The sequence below is a fragment of the Taeniopygia guttata genome, chromosome 4 (assembly GCF_048771995.1).
Source record: "Taeniopygia guttata chromosome 4, bTaeGut7.mat, whole genome shotgun sequence".
Classification (NCBI taxonomy): Eukaryota; Metazoa; Chordata; class Aves; order Passeriformes; family Estrildidae; genus Taeniopygia; species Taeniopygia guttata.
The window spans coordinates 38,647,127-38,663,988 of record NC_133028.1 but is presented as its reverse complement, the minus strand read 5'-3'; the positions used below and the strand labels follow the sequence as shown (position 1 = coordinate 38,663,988).

The following is a 16,862-nucleotide window of genomic DNA, read 5'->3' as shown; positions in this document are numbered from 1 at the left end:
CGCGCCAGCGCCGCCCCGGGGCGCGGCCGGGGCCGGGTCTCGGGCTGGGTCTCGGGTCTCAGCCTGAGCTCCCTGAGGGGCACAGGTCCGTGCCCCCAGCCCGCCCTGGGAGCGGCGCTGCCCCGCGGCCGTGCTCGGTGCGGTTCTCTCGGCAGCCCCCGACTGAATTCAGAACGGAGACCGCTTCCAGCAGGCTCCGTGTCCCTGCGGGGCCGGGGGTCGGGAGGCAGCGCTGGGAGGGGAAAGGACCCCAGATGGTTGCCCCAAGTGTGGGGTAAAGCAGTGTAGTGTTGGTGTCGGCTTGCTCTTGCGGGAAGCATCGAGTCTATGCAGCTAGTTACTGTTTCCAGTGGATTTCCTTGCCCCTTCAGATCACAAAAAGTTTTAGCATTCACTTTATACATTTTCTAAGGCATTTCTGGGCCTGTTGTATATTTTTTGGCAGGAAATGCATTTTCTTTAAAACGTGTGCTTGGTAATTTCATTTTCCAACCCTTTATGATCATGCTGAGAAAGACTCTGGTCACTCACAGTGTCCAGACTACTCCCTTATGGATCTCTGTGTTACTGACATTGACAGCCTCGTGTATTCTGCATACTCCTCAACCACTTATTTGTGCTTAGTTGTTATTTGGTAATTTTTGTTAGCCTCTCTGGCATTTTTCAGCTATAACCTCTCTGGAATGAGAGGGATCAGAATGACACACTGTTCAAGCATGTGCAAAGTATGAATTTCCAAAGCATCATATTTATTATATGTTATGTGCTCTGTTCATATGCTAATGTTTCTTAACCTTCTGTTTGTTCTATGTGAACATCCCTTTAACCTTCAACTAATGCTAGTGAGGACTCCGAACAGGATCAAAGCTGCAACAGGGGGTCTGAAAGACAAGTAAGATTGTATCCTCTCTAGGTTGTAATTGTTCTATGTGTATTACTTAAGAGAAGCCAGGACTGTCACCTTGAACAGCTGTAGTTGTTCTGTCTCTCTTAAAATCATGTTGAAGTGCCAAGGGATGAAAACTGCTCTTGAGGTATGAGCTTCTTCAGAGAAGAAGTTTCAAGTTTTTTATCTCAGTTTCGGTGACTTTTCCTGGCTTTTTCTAGAAAAAAATTCTCAACTGAAACCTCCCACCAGATCATTTACATTCATCACTTGCATTCATTTGTTCTTGTTTAATATAGATACACACATTTAATGAACTATCTGAAATTAAAAAGAAGCCTTAAATTTGCTGGTTTGACTGAGATAAAGCCCAGCTCTTCTGATAAGAGCATGCTCTGTTCCAGTTTCTCAGCCTAAATGTTTCTTTTTCCTCCTCCTTATTGTGCTTCATATATATTTTTTTTTTATTCCTGACAAGAACACAGATCCTACCGATCAGCAAGCAGCTGACAAAAGTTTTCAGTGACAGTGAAGTGAGGCCACAATTTGCATACATATATGCAGTGTGTGTAAGATATGCCATTAGACAAGTGTTTACAATAAAATCAAAAGAACAAATTCTTCTAAATGTAATTTTAAAATCCTAAAGTCCCAGTAAGTTTACATTTATTAGCACTCATTTGAATAGATATAATTTTATATATAATTGTAAACCTTTTTTTTACTGAATGGGAATTGAAAAGTTCTCAATGGACTATTGAAGAGCACAGTTAGGGAAAAATACAAGTTTAAATATTTGAAGTGCATAAATACTTACTGCATACAATGCCAGTTAACATATTTAAAAGCATGTGATTGCCAGTTTCAACTGGTTTACGTGAAACGTGTATGTATTCTCTACAATAGTAGTCTGCTTTTGTTCTTAGTAGATCACTCAATCTTTGTTTTGGTTTTGATGTATGATTTTAATTACTAGATTCACAGTATTTTTTATAGTGAGAGGTTTTAGTGATGTAGATAGGTTCTAATAAAGTAACATTCTCTTCTGGTCCATTCCTGTTCCATCTTGCATCAAATTTTGCAGACATTGTAATTTTAGTGTACACAAACTTGCAAGTCTGGCTCCTGAAGGATGATCTAATGCTGGGCAGTCTAAAACAGATAAAGATATGGCCTGGTCCTAAATTCTTTCCACTGCAGCTCCCTCAGTAATGATGAAGACATCTGCTAAGGGTTAGATAAAAAGATGTGGTATGGCCCAACAATACTATGCTGCCCTTAGGGAAAGCTCTACTTAGACATTAGATACACAGGAATAAATGCTCTACTTAGGCATTACCTTTGCCATATCCACAATAATTACAATATTTGGGGACTAACTGTCACAATTGTATCCTCACAAAGAGACATAATATCTACTTTTCTTCCTCTCAGTTTCATGTAAAATTTGGCATGAATGGAAACAGGATTGTGCTCACAAACTTTTTCACATTCAGCTATAAGATATAATTATCATTACTGTTTCTTTTTCATATTACAAGTACAATTAGTACTTAAACTGTATTCAGTTCTATGTATTCAGAATACAGTCTCTGCTCTGAGAATATGAGGTTGTGACAGATCCCTGCATTACTTAAAATATAAATGGGAAGTGAAAAGGTAAAAATAATAGTAGAAAATTTTATTTGCATGAATTGGCTGTAATAATCCTGAAAGCCATGCTGCAGTAAGTGCAGTCTATGTTCTATCCTCATATTACAGACACTTCAGAAGTACTCATTTTATTTCAAGCTCCTGTAAATTTTTTAAATCCTGTGGAGGTTAAAAAACCAGTTCACTGCTGAATATGTTTAATACAAAGGAACCTTTCACTCCATGTATAATTTCAGATTTCCATATCATGTAAGAGTCAACTTTTTGTGTTGAGCAGCACGGGGCTATTTATGTATGGTAATCATGTAATCAAAAACTGCCACTTGCTATGCAGGTTTTGCTTCCTCAATAAAGTGCCCATTAAAAAAATCTGTGGCCTTTAAATGCAAGCTATTAAAAAGAGAGGAGCATTACACTGGTGTTGATAAAAACTCTTTCAGTCTTTCACTGATTAATATATAAATTTGAATGCTGGAGGCTTAGTGTGGCCATGGGTTACTTCAGCTTATCTATTAGTACAAATGATTTTGCAAAATGTCTTACATATCCATAATGAAGTCCAGAGTTAGGACTGGCGAAAAAGGGTGCATAATATGGCTGTAGAAAAAGAATTTGGACTGCTTTATGCAGATGAGACAAAGAACAAAAGAATAGCAAAGAGAAAAAGTGTAAAAAACAGAATGGGCACTCTTGATTAGTTAAAAAAAATTTACTGATTTCCTAGATATATTAAAAAACAAACAGAGGTTAACGAAATGATACAACTTTTCAATTTCATATCTCCTTTTAGAAATATACACTAGAAGTATAAATGTTCAGAATTAACTATCACAATGTATTTTACTTTGTGCTAAAATGAGTTTGAGTTTTAAATAGTTTAGCATTTAAGCAACTGCCTAATTTGCAGGGTGAAAATGCAACAAAAAGTACTCCCTCTGCAGAGTAATTTTTTCACTTTCTTCTGATTTTTCAAAATCATATTCCTGCTTATAAATATATATTCTTATAAATATATTCTGTTATAAAGCTATCACAATATGACAACTATCTATTTGAACTTCATAAAGGGAAACAGAGCTTTTTATAAAAATATTTGAGTTTAGATTATATACTATTGTAAATACAGGTGAACCCGGTGGGAAGAAATGACCATGTCTGACTCTAGTTCAGAAGACTGAATGATTTCTTTATTATAACTATCCCAGAATTCATTAATATACTATTTGAAGGAGATACTAAAACTACAAACCTACTTTTACTAACTACTATATCTAACTCCCTCACAACTCATCACCCTCTCTCGAGAGTCCAGACACAGGTGGATTGGCCATCAGGCTCAAACAATCCTCACCAGAATCCAATCAAGAAATCACCCCAGGTAAACAATTCTCTAAACACATTCCACATGGGAAAAACAAAGAGTAGAAATAGAAATTGTTTTCTCTTTCTTTCCTCTGTGCTCCTCTATGAAAAAATCCTGAGAGAGAGAAGAATGTGTCTGCCACAATATAGTTTCTAGGGTAATTTTCTAAAAAAAGAGGAATATTTGAGATAATTTTGTTGGGAAAACTACTGAAAAAATTGAAATAAAGACAGAAGATTGAAATTTCAAGGAAAAAATAGTTTATTTCCCCCCCCCCTTTTTTTTTTTCTCAATTTTGGGTACAGTTTGTGTGAAAATCTTGAAAAGAACTTGTCAAGAACTAGCTTGTGTAAAATAACTTTTTAGGCTGTATGGTTAAATATTAACATTCCAACAAATATTCTTTTGAATATTTTAAGTTCTGAAGTTACCAATTTTTTAACCTCAGTATATTAGTTCGGATAAAAATGTTCTTCTGCATAGAAATATTGGCAAGGGACTGAAAATTCTGAGTGAAAATTCTACTCCAGAAACACCATAATAAACTACTCATTCTATGAGTACTTGCTTATACCAGAATTATTGGACTAAACCTTTTTGTATCTTTTACTTAAATTCCCCCTTCATTTTTTTTCAGTTTACTAGGAGTCCAATTTTAGTAGACATTCTGTATAGCTACAAGTACTGATCCTGAGCTATTTTATTAAACAATTAGTTTGCAATACTTCTAGTCTTTCTTACACACATAGAAAATGTTATTCAAAATGAAGATTAACTCCATTTCTGGAAGAGCAGCATGATATGCTTTTCACTTCCTATGAACAACCTCTCTGCAAACTTACGTGCAGTAACTAGACCACTGTGACTGTAATTGCTATACCTCCCTGAATATAACATTTTAATATTTTAATGTCTTTGTTTTCATTGCCTCTTTGTACAACAGAAGAATCTGTATAATGTGTGAGGTATATCCCACTTGCTTTTTCATTTTCACTGAATGTCCCCTCAAGTGATGTAGACGCTGCAAATACTGTTCCTCCTGTCTTCTTTATATGCAAATGAAACAGTAAATATTCAAATTGATTACTTTAGCATACTATGTTGCGTTTCACAGTGTAAATTGCTCCTAAATACTGTTCTTAGGTAAGCTCACAATGAGCATGACTAGAGGAAATTCATGATTTTTAACTGTTGGTTTGCAGTAGGCCAATCCTGGATACCCAGGACTACCTAAATGAATCCATCTCTCTTTCTCCTCGTGCATTCGGGAAGCACTAGATGGCAGTACATCAGTTGTTTAAATGTGATTTTAATTAAGGAGCTGTAACCGTTTCCTTCTGAGAAAGGGGTGTGTTGGTTGATTGACCTGGTTAGAACTATCTCACAACGTTGCTGTTAGAGTGGGAACTTGATGGAAGAGAAGTAAACAGACTTTGATGAGCTTGAGTGTAATACAGTTCTTACGTATGAAGAAAATTACTTTTTCTTAATTTTCAAGAAAACAGTGTTTTGACAAGTTAAACAAGTATGACACAACACAAAATAAACAAAAGTCTTTTCTGCACTCTTATAAAGTAAAATAATCAGGAAAAAACTCCAATGACTGCTTATTATGTATTGTTTGCTAAAAACTAAATGTTGCAAATAAGTACATTTTTTTTTCTGGTGTAGGCTGTACACAAATATGGTACATAACTTATTTCAGTAGTGTATAATTCTGTGTTAAGGGTGAAACTCCTCATTGGCTTTGCACATTGCTGATCAGGATGGTTCAACTTTTCCCAAGACATCCTTGCTGCAGCTTTCTGCTGCTACCCTTGCATCATGGCTACAAGGTGAAATCTGGTAATTTTTGGTGGGCTTTCTTCTCATCTGGTGAATGGAACCCACTCAGTATAAAGACCTGACTGCAACCTAAGTCTGCAGGTATGAGAGCAGGAGTTGCTCCATCTCTTTCACATCTCTTCGTCTCAGGAACACACTATATGTGAAATGCAAACCTTTGCAGCATTGGGCCTCAGATCTACTCAACAAGATATCTACTTGGCATCTTTGTAGTTTGCAGTACAAATATGAATCATGGCTATGACCTACATTTGCTTCCATTCGTAATTCTTACTTCAGCTAGGACTTCCTCTTGGAAACTGTAATCTAGAAGGAACACAGAACTGACCACAGGGACTTGGCTTCTCCATCAAATAAAATTCAAAAGTGTCATACCATTTGCTTTTTATGTGGCCTTCTTTTCCAGAAATAGGATCAGAGTACTTAAAGTCTGTTTACTAGACTGCGTGTCATATCAAGTCCTTTCAGAAATTACACTATATCTGGTTCTGAACACTGAAAAAACAGTTCATAGTTACTAATTTTCATCATCATCATCATAAGGTCCATTAATTTTACAGAATGAATCTTATCCCTTCAGCTATTTTCATTAAGTATGTGTCATTCTTAGTGCTCCAGCAATTGTTGACACAGGAAAAAAAAATGCTAGAAAAGACTAAATATTTTAATCCATGCTTAATTGTATTTCACTGATTTTGGTCACAGTACAATTTCTCTTTGATAGCAGCTGCTTTGCTATTCCTTATTTCACAATCCCAATTTACATGTTTTATTTTTTCTCTCTCTGCCTACTCTCCAGTACATATTCCTCTGCAATCTGGTCCCTTTCTCAGTCTGCTGCATGTGCTTTCTTGCATTTCCTTTTCATATTACTTTTCAGTGTAATTCTTCTCAGCTGCATTGATGTCCTTAGCTCAATGGTTCTCTGAAACTTTAAATATTCCATGCTTCTGAAGCAAGAAAAAGGAATCTCTTCCACTAGAGTGAGGCCTTTTAAAATTAGGCAATTCTGGATTAATGCTGATATTAGTGCTAGTGTTTCAGACAAAAGAATGTAGTAATAGCTAGTGTCTGTGTTGAACTCAAGTCCTACCATGAATTCCACAAAGGTCCTTGTGGATTTGTTTAGATAGAGGGGCCTGGGCTGCATAAAGGTCTGCTGCGGGATGATTATGTTATTGAGTGTGAAATGCTTGGGGAAAAAAAATGTGAGTGTGCCCTCATGTATTTTGGATAAATGCATATTTATCTTTACATAGATTTTGTACATAATTTACTCACAACTCAATTTAGTAGGATACAAATATAATGGATAATCTAAAAGCTAACAAAGTGAAGAAGCACATTGTTTTTCTGTTTGAAGCAATAGGAGTATGGAGAGGTACTTAAGTATTAGATTCTCGAGTCCTTCCTTTCCTCTTTCCTGTTCATGAAAAGAATCAGCAGCATATCCTCACATAAGCATTCTACCCAAATCCTTCAGAAGTTATGACTTCTAATATCTTAAACAAGAGCAAATGTTCTTACCACCTTATTTTCTGTCCTTTTTTGGAGAAGTCTTCCTAACCTATATTTGTCAATTAAAAATAAGTAAGAACCTATATCAGTGTCCTCTATGGCTAAACCTAAACCAGATTTCTTCTAACATGTCAGTATAGAGCATGATCCCTTAAACATGTTAATAAACCACCATGTATGTATGCAGTCACATCAACTTTTACCAGGATTAGTTATTCTATTTGTAGGACCATAGAACTTGTGGGACTACCTTGTTAGCAAGCAGAGCTCTGCTAGCATAACTTCATTTTCACTGGATGCAATTCACTGATGGATAGTGTGTTAATAGAGCTGAAGAAATGTATGATCCTAAGTAAGCATTGGCCACATTCCTTTGTAACTCACTAAAACAAGTGGGAAAGTGCTAGGAATTATTACAGGGACAGCCTGAAACATGACAGGGAATTTTCTCAGTAAATGCAGTAATTTGAATTGCTGCAACATAAACAAAAATGACAGCTGTTTCATCATAGATAAGATATATAGCCCATTTCCTTTCAAAACTACATACATACACCCACAGACATATATAAATAAGTTTTTTCTCTGAAAGTTCTTTTCTAAGAAGAGATATTGCATCAAGCAGAATCCCATAAAAATCTAGGCATTGTATTTAAAGGATGTGTTTTCTCATGGTTAGAGATATAAGTTGTTTTGCCATAACCACATAATGTATTTTGGATGAAACATTTTTTGCTTCTATTTCTCTTGAAATTACTGAATTACAAAGATATAATTTTCAGGAAAAAAAAATGAACTTTGTCCTATTTGTTTCTTTCTGATGCTCTGCATCACATAAATTAACTGAACTAATGTTGAACATTTGGCTCTGAAGCCAAAACAATACTGCAAGAAAATGAGAGAAGTCACAGGTTGGCAATGTTTAATGTTAAGAATAAATGTTTGTACTGGTTTTGGCTGAGGTAGAGTTAATTTTCTTCACAGTGATTGGCATGGGCCTGTGTTTTGGATTTGTGCTGAACAGAGTTGATAACATAGAGACGTTCTTGTTATTGCTAAGCAGGTCTTACACAGAGCCAAGGCCATTTCTGCTTTTTGTACAGCCAGGCTGGCGAGGAAGTTGAGGGTGCATGGGAAGTTGGGAGGAGACAGAGCCAGGACAGGTGACCCCAACTGACCAAAAGGACATTCCCACACCATGTGACATCATGCTCAGCATACAAAGTAGGGAGAAGGAGGAGGAAAGGGAGGATATTTGGAGGGATGGTGTTTGTCTGCTCAATAACCCTTACATGTGACAGGGCCCTGCTCTCCTGGATGGCTGAACACCTGCCTGCCCATGGGAAGCAGTGATTTAATTCCTTGATTTGCTTTGTTTGTGTGTGCAGCTTCTGCTTTCCCTGTTAAACTGTCTCAGTGTCAACCCGTAAGTTCTCTACCTTTTAGCATTCCGATTTTGTCCCCAGTCTTACTGTTGGGGGAGCGAGCAAGTGGCTGCCTGGGGTGTGGCTCCTGACTGGGGTTAAACAACAACAACAATAACATTGCTAAACAGTCCCGCAGTGTTAGTACGGAGCAGAATCTGCAGAATCTGCAGCTGCCTACCTACTTGCAGGATCTATGTGCAAAGAGTGTACAATGCCCCTCAGCTTCCAGACCAGCTCACAGGTTTACAATAGTCTACCATGGACCCTTAAACACATCACAGTAGAATTCACTTAGGTCTTATGGATCAGTAGAAGTTGGGATCCTTGTCTTACAAAGTGACGTGTCCAGGAGTTTACTCTAAATTACAGAAATTTGCAAGTGTGATGTGACAGTCATCATCCACTCTCAGATCTACGCAGGCCATATCTGCTTATGAACTTGGACATGCTGCGCTACGTGGAGCCAGCTGAATTTTAAACCTCCATTTCAGAGAGCATTATTTCTGGCTGGCTCCTTTGGAGCAGACTTCCCTGCAAGCAGGTTTTGTTGTGTATTTAAATCTTTAGCAAGTACCTTGTCTTCTCCAATACAACCCAGAGGCAAACTTAGTTGTCTCTTGAGAAGAGACAAATTCAGTAGTTACAAAGCACAGACTTCATAAAAACAGGCACTGCCAACTGTGATTATTTAATTTAGAAAAACCTCCAGTGGTAACCCATTGAAAAAATTTTGAAGTGTTCCCAAATCAAGCATTGCTGTAGTTAAAGAGGATTGGTAAACTGAGAAAACGAAAATGGCATTTTCCTAGTGAGGAATATTATTGGAAATTAGCAAAAATGAAAATAACAGAATAAAATACATTTAGTTTTAATAGCTAGTGATTTTATTAGAAACACTGGTGAAGGCTTTCAGTATCCATCCATAATAATCCACTCCTGCCATTTTGTTTTGTGTCTTATTTGAAATATGCTGCCCTAAACTTGTCTCACTCTTAGAAAAATAGTGCTGATCAGTTATTATTAGATTTATTCATTTAGAGACACTATTCCAATTTAAAATTTTTTACTCAGTGAAGAAGCATTTTAATTTTACAGACCCAATCAGATTTAAATATCTGAATTGTGTCCAGCCTGCTAAATCCATTTTCCACTACCCAATCTTCAAAGATTTGGAAGCAATTTACAGAGGTTTAAATACAGTAAATTCTTCTCTAGTGCCCCAAGTCAGAAGTTGCTAATTGTAGCATTCTTGATCATTACTTCAATTAGTGTTGTTTACAGAAACAGGTTTGAAATAGGTGCCTGTTCGTTTTTCTTTTTGCCATTTTGCATCACAGAGGCTACTTCAGCAAACACTGAAGCACAACTCAAGTACTTAATGATCAAGGTCAGCAATGTTTGCAAAACACAGGAGGCCAGGTGTTTTGAGCGGCAGTGCTCTCCTGCTGGACTTGATCAAATAAAAGACTGTGACATTCAGCAGGTCACAGCGAACTACACCCTGCTCAACTCCTCCGTCCCGACGCAGTTCTGCTCTTCCCTTCGGCCCCTGCCCGAGCAGAAACCACCTACACGACCTGGAGTCGGGTCAGCTCCTTGGCTGGCCTGCCAAGGTGCCCATGTCCCTCATGGAGTGCCCCTGCTGGTGGATTTTCTTACTGAGGAGACCTGGGACTGCTTTAATTGTTTTTCCCCTGTGCGACAGAGCACCTATGTGTCCCCACGCGAGCGCCCCAAGCCATCCTCGCCGGTGCTGAGGCCACGCTGACCCGGGCGCCCCGCGGGACGCGTCGCTGCGCAGGGCGGCTCCGGGAGTCGCTCTCGGGCCTGCCCTGAGCCAGCGCTTTCCTGGGAAGCGGGAGACGCACACAGGGCGCTAGACCCTGGCTCATCCCACTCGGGGGCCACGCTTCTTTCAGCAAGGGCAGCGGCGTCTCAGCCTCCCCCCTAAAGGCCCTGGGCCGCAGCTGTCCCACCTCCAGGGCGGAAGGCTCCGGCGGGGCGGCCCCTGCCCACCGCGGGCTCCGGAGCCCCGGCCCCCATCGCAGGTCACACCGCGCGGGCCGGGCCGGGCCCGCGGCCGCCGCGCCTGCGCAGAGCGGACCGTCCCCGCCGCGCCCTCCCGCGGGCGGGCACCCGGAAGCCGCAGCGCCGGCGGCTCCCGGCGGCGGCGGGGCTCGGCCGGGCGGGCGCAGCCGCTCCCCGCTCCCCGCACCAGCGGCGGGGCAGCGCAGCTGGCATGGTGCTGGCGGCAGCTCGCCGCGCCCGCGTTGCACGGAGGAAACCCGAGCGGAGCCGCGATGGAGATGCTGCTGCCGCCCGTGTGAGTGCGGCGGCGGCGGCGGCGGCGGCGGCGGGGCGGGCGGGGAGGCAGCCGGGCGCCCGGAGCCCGCCGGGACGGCGGCGCGGAGCGGAGCTGTGCGGTCCGTGGGCTGGGGCGGCGGGTCGGGCCCGGCGGCGCGGCAGCGAGCGGAGGTGCCGCGGCGCTCCGCAGCCCGGCCGGGCCCCATCGCGGGGAGCGGTGCCTGCGGATGGGGGACGCTCGGAGCCGGCAGCGGGGCAGCGCCGGCGGGAGGGTCGTGTCGGTGACCTGATGGCGGAGCCGGTGCCCGGCCGGCCAGCTGTCCCCGGCCAGCGCGGCCGGCCGGCGCTCGGAGATGCCCGGTTGTGCCGCTGCGGTGCCGGCCGCGGGCGCCGTGCGGCGGGGGAGCGGGCGCGGAGCTCCCGCGGGCGGGCAGCGCTGCCGGCACCCCCGCCCCGCCGCCTTCCCCTGTGCCTTCCAGCTTGTGGGGACAGGCGGGCTTTTTCGCCCTCCTCCCCCTCACTCCTTCTGCTTCCTCCATATGTGGTCCCAAATTACTCCTTGTTTGACTCAGCAGTCGTGCTTATCTCACTCCCGGTTTTCTGGTTATTTAGTTAAGCATCTCTTTTAGTGGCAGTGCCCAAGCGATGCACTCCAGGCAACCATCTCCAGCTGCACCTCAGCTGGCCTCCCCAGTCCTTTCACAGGCTCTGGTTCAGTGCTACTTCATGCTTTGCCTTCGGTAGGTAGATTTCAGGCGTGCTGTGCTTGAGGTTCTTGAGAACAAACCGAAGGAAACCAGTTACAGACAGCTCTGACCCAGCTGGCGAAATGGTGAGAGACCCCAGTACTTCAGGCAGACTGGCACTTCCCAAAACAGAAGGAGTATGACTGATGGTTTTGTAGGGTTCATTACCTTAAAACAAAGTAACCCTTTGTGACAAACTAATGAATTCGGTGAATTAATTTACGCTTCATGTGAACTCCTCCATCTAATCCAGGTTGCTTGGCAGCTCTTTATGGACAACTTGATCACTTTTTTTTTTCTTGCATAGCTGTATTTGATGTGTACACAGCCTGTATACATATGTAACTAAATAGACATCAGTATCTGATGCATTGCTTTGGGATGTAGAAAGTTGCAATGAAAGTGTTCTATCTTGGACTTGATAGATCAGTGGTATAATTAAAAGCTGTATCTCTTCCTTATAGGTGTTTGGTGTTCTGAATATTTTCTGCAGACATTGATTTCTGTCTGTAATTTTTTGGAATTCTGATTGCAACATATGTCACATAATGTCGAAAAGTAACCTTTGGTCTAAAGGAGTTTGCTAGATAGAATGTAATTTTTTTTGTTTTTTACCTCTGTGAAGTAGCATATGTATGTGCTGAATAGCGTGTAACTTGTTTGGGGTTTTGGGTTTTTTTTTGATTGATGCAGAATTCCTGACTGTTAATTTGTCCTTTTTCATTAATGAATTGTATACTTTTCAAAATTGAACATGGAACTTTTAATTCATATCTGTTTCATGATACACTGTAGTAAGTTGATAGTACTTAGAGTTCTGTGGCTGGATGTTACTTGGATAGTTTTATAGAAACTTTTTACATTCCTTTGTTAATTGATGCAGTTTTGTATTTCTTTGCTCCAAAATTTTGTAGCTACTTTTGAAATAAAGCCAGCTGCTTGGCTTTGCACTATTGCAGTGCACAGAACTTAGAGTTCTAGGTTGAAATCTTAAATTATTGTTGGATTTTTCTTTTAAGTTCATTAGACATGCCCAATTAAAAAGTTTCAGGTATAGTAGAAGAGAGGTTGCAATTATGTGAGTCACTGAATATGTTCAGTTTGAGTGTGCTTACCTAATGCTGGTAAGGCTGAATTTTCATTTGCAGTCAGATTGTTGATGTACCAGGGTTTGTGGCCCCACCAAATGACTTCTCAGTGCCTTTGCTTATTTCCAGCTTAGAGGTTCAGGAATACAGTTAAAATACTGTAGAATCAAGCATCACTGATGCTAAGCATTTTATACGTGCTACAGCAACACAGTTTGCTTTGTAAGAACAACACTGTGACTGTAAACAGGAAACTCATTGATTTGGTTTGGCATGAAAGGCTTGCTTGCTGTTTGGACAGTCCAAGTGACTGAGGAGTGTATATGGTAATTTTTCTACAGAAGTTAGGGTCTGTAGAACTTGGGTATGTCTTACAGAAAGAATGAATTGTAGCTAGAGGCAATGATTTTTCACACTGCCTAGTTCTTCTCCTGCTGTTTGGAGTGGGGTTTTGAGAGTAACAAAAATTAAGAGGCTGGTCACTTATGTACATTATGGTTTTCAAAACATCGAGTGAATCTACAAAAGTACACAACTTTTCTGTCACCCGTGTCTTATGCTGTGGCTAGGGAAAGCCTGGATAATTACAGTAGTAATTTTGTGGTCTTCCTGTCAGAGGAGAACTAGGAAACAGTAACTGAGGTCCTGGTAGAAGGGCAGAGATGAGCTTTTATCTGACAGACAGTGAAGGCTTGAAGAGACTGGGGTGATGGTTGCTGCGTCTGCCATTGATCTGTATGGGCACTAGATGAAAAGTTCCAAGAACTCTAATTCTGCTCTCACTTCAGAACGTATTGGAAATATTCTAGACTATTTCTCCACTAAATAAGATAATATTCACAAAACCAGAAAACATCTTCATGTTTTCTGTAGTGTAGATTATTGCTAGCCTCTCACAATGTCACTAGTATTAGTCACCAACTTACTACTTCTACGGGAATTCTACCTATTCCTCTACACCTTTGGTAACAGGGAAACTAAAATTGCTTGGAGTAAAGAAGCAATTTCAAGTGCAAATCTTCTCCCCAAGATGAAGGTGAACAAAATAAGAAGTGACATCACTGGAGATTAGACAGAAGTATTAACTTTATTTTTTTCCTTTTTTTCCAGATGTACCAAACTTTGCCATCAGAAGCCCTTGGATCTGAAAGAAGATAACACCGAAATTCACTGTCCTATTACAGTAAATCCATGGCACATGAAGAAAGCTTTTAAAGTTATGAATGAATTAAGAAGGTATGACTTCACTGTATACACCTGCCTGGAGTCCAAAGTTCATTTTTGCTTTCATTTGCATTTGTTAAGATAATAATACTAGTTTGTTTATTAAGAACATGCAATTTCAGAAGTATAGCTGAGGAGAAGGATTAATTATACAATGAAGTGATAACTAAATGATAGCCATGTGATGATAGCTGTAATGTATGCAGTATGTTTTTTCACCTCATAAGTTATTCAGAACTAGTTTTATGAGACTTGAAAAATACTTACAGGTTGTACTTAAGGAGTTACAGTTCCTGATCCTCTCTTGTACGTAGTTGATCCTGGATAGACAAAAAGTGACTCTGGTTGAGCCTTAGCCTCTTTGTGTGCCTGTTGTTGATTTTTGTGGTAGGATTGTGAACCAGAAAAGTGTTAAAATTTTCTAGTCTAGAGACAGAGGTCACAGTATAAGCCAACTGACTGTACGTTTTTTAGTTATCATTTGCTTGCCCCCCGGGAGAAATTGATGAACTCCCAAATCAAATGTTGAAAGTAACTTTTCTCACTGAAGTTTTGTAAGACTCTGAGGCATAATACCATCAGTTTCAGTGAAACTGGGGGGCTGGTGCTGATGGTGTTCTTAGCATCCATATTGATTTATATTTTACATATGAGTAGGTGAAGTGATGTTGAAAACTGTGACAGCTGGTAATTAGAACTCACAACTGAGCTCTGGAAATCAGGACTCACAGCTATCACTGATAGTAATTTAGTACTATAACTTACAGCAACAATGGAGAAATTAAATAAATAAAAATACTTTTCTAGCAGAGACAGTACTGGAGGCTGTGAAAATCCTGTAGTTCTTTGTTATTTCTCATCTAAAATTAAAAATTGGAGAGACTTCACCAGAAAGAAACACAGCAACTGATACCCTTTTAAAGTCAAATGCCGCTGCCTTTGACCTTTTGCTGTTCCATATAGGTAAATTTTTAAAACTGTGTGCTAGATAGACTGACACTTGTTGCTTCACCTCATTTATGCCCTTGGCTTTTTCAAGAGTCCCAGTAACCAGATGCAGTGTCTCAAGGAGCATAACAGAGCCTGGGTAGAGCCAGTAGCAATGACTTCCTAAGGATGAGCAAGAGTTTACATGGATGAAGTTTCCCAGAATTAATCTTAACACTAGTTTTGGAAGTTAGAAACCTTACCTGCATTTTGCTGTGTTGCAAGTAAAAAATTCACCGTCTTTCAGCAGAGTGCATTTGTGAAGCCCATGGCTTATTTTCAGAATATACTTTAGTTTCCATGGTTACCTAAATTCAAATTGCTGTAGAAGCAATTTGAGCAATTTTGCCTTGCATGTATAAATACTTAAAGTTTGAACAGGAGCTGTGCCATATAATCTTAACTACAAAGGTAATGCAACAATATTTACAATTTAAAATGGTAAATTTTACCATCTTAAAATTGTACTGAGTGCAGCTTTTAAGATGGTAAGTGGTAATTAAATAAAATTATAAACATTTCTAGATGCATTCATTTATTTGAAATAATAAACAGAAAATCTTAAAAATGTTTCAGACTTTATTGCTCTAAACAAAGATCTAATATTAATCCAATAAATTGTACTTTTGATTTAGGAACAACTTTAAAAATGTAGTGAATCTCAGTGCTTTTCATTAATGTAGCACAAACAGGTATTTGCAGATGTATACTCTCCAGGAAGTGAATAGCTAGTGAAAAAATCATTTGCTTAAGCATCTAAATACATTTGGTTTTGAATGCTTAAGTGTGTGTGCTTATGTTAAATTTTTGGCTGCTGTCAGGTTGTCTGGCTCTAGTAGCTTGTTAATGAGTTCTTATGTGCTTTCAAATTTTGACAAATTTTAGCAATTTTGTTCTTTGTATTTTTTGTAATTTCATTGCTCAGCATCACCTCAACACTCAGTAGAAAGCTCATTAGGAAAGCTAATTAGTTCTTGACATATGACAAAATTACACTCTGATGCCTGTCTTTTCACTTTATAATTTGCTTTTATCACAAAGGAATTTGATGTTACCTATATTTATCAAAATTCTCATTCTTACAAGCAAGACTTGACCAAAATCTTTTGAAAATGGGGATAATGAAAATTTCCTCTGAATCAATGAAGAATGGCCTGCAAGCTGGTAAACAGTTGCTCAGTTATTCTTAAATGCATACTTACTTAACCCTCTTTTTCTCATTTTCTATACCATGATGGTATATGCCCCACAATTCTGTTCATTCAGTCACTCTATATAAGCAAATTGGTACAATACCACTTCAGAACACAACCTTTTCTAAAATAAATTTATGTGCCCTCATGAAATGAAGGTGCTGAGTTGCTGTGGAAGCCACAAGATGCTTGCAGCAGAGTACATGATGAAGTTGTTAAGCTTGTTTCTTCAGTAGTTTGTTTCTTTAGCTTGTCAGCTCTGTAGTAACTCAGGGCATACTCAATAGCCTGATGCAGTTCTAGACTTGAGGCGTTACTATGTCTATGTATGTGCAATGTAATTAGTAATCCTAGTTGTGCATTGATGTAATCCTGTTGCTTCTGGCTTCATTGTTATCTTTAGTATTTCTATGCAACTAAGTATAAAACTTTTTATTCCTGTTGTCAGGATAAATGCAGGTTTCTGATAGCTGGGCATCTGATGCCCTTTTATGTGTAGCTTTCTGTTTCCATTTTTTATACTAAAATGTAATGGTTGTTTCAAGATCCTCTGAATTGTGTGTTTCATCTGGTACAGTCATTACTTTACATTGTACATATTGTTTGATAATAACCGTATTGAAAGCTA

The 16,862-nt window shown here is 39.9% G+C and overlaps 1 protein-coding gene across 4 annotated transcripts in view; it reads left to right on the top strand.

Moving 5' to 3' along the window:
- The first annotated feature begins 10,793 nt into the window (after nt 1–10,793).
- KLHL2 (kelch like family member 2) overlaps nt 10,794–16,862 on the top strand; it is a 53,617-nt gene continuing 47,548 nt past the window's right edge. For 2 of the 4 annotated variants that reach the window (XM_072928428.1, XM_072928429.1), the window contains exons 1-2: nt 11,718–11,736; nt 13,941–14,066. In XM_072928428.1, the coding sequence (XP_072784529.1) occupies nt 11,723–11,736; nt 13,941–14,066 (140 nt within the window). In that variant the 5' untranslated portion in view covers nt 11,718–11,722. Of the gene's footprint in view, nt 11,016–11,717; nt 11,737–13,940; nt 14,067–16,862 lie in introns of those variants that run through there. The other 2 variants (XM_030271414.4, XM_030271415.4) reach the window with 2 other exon arrangements.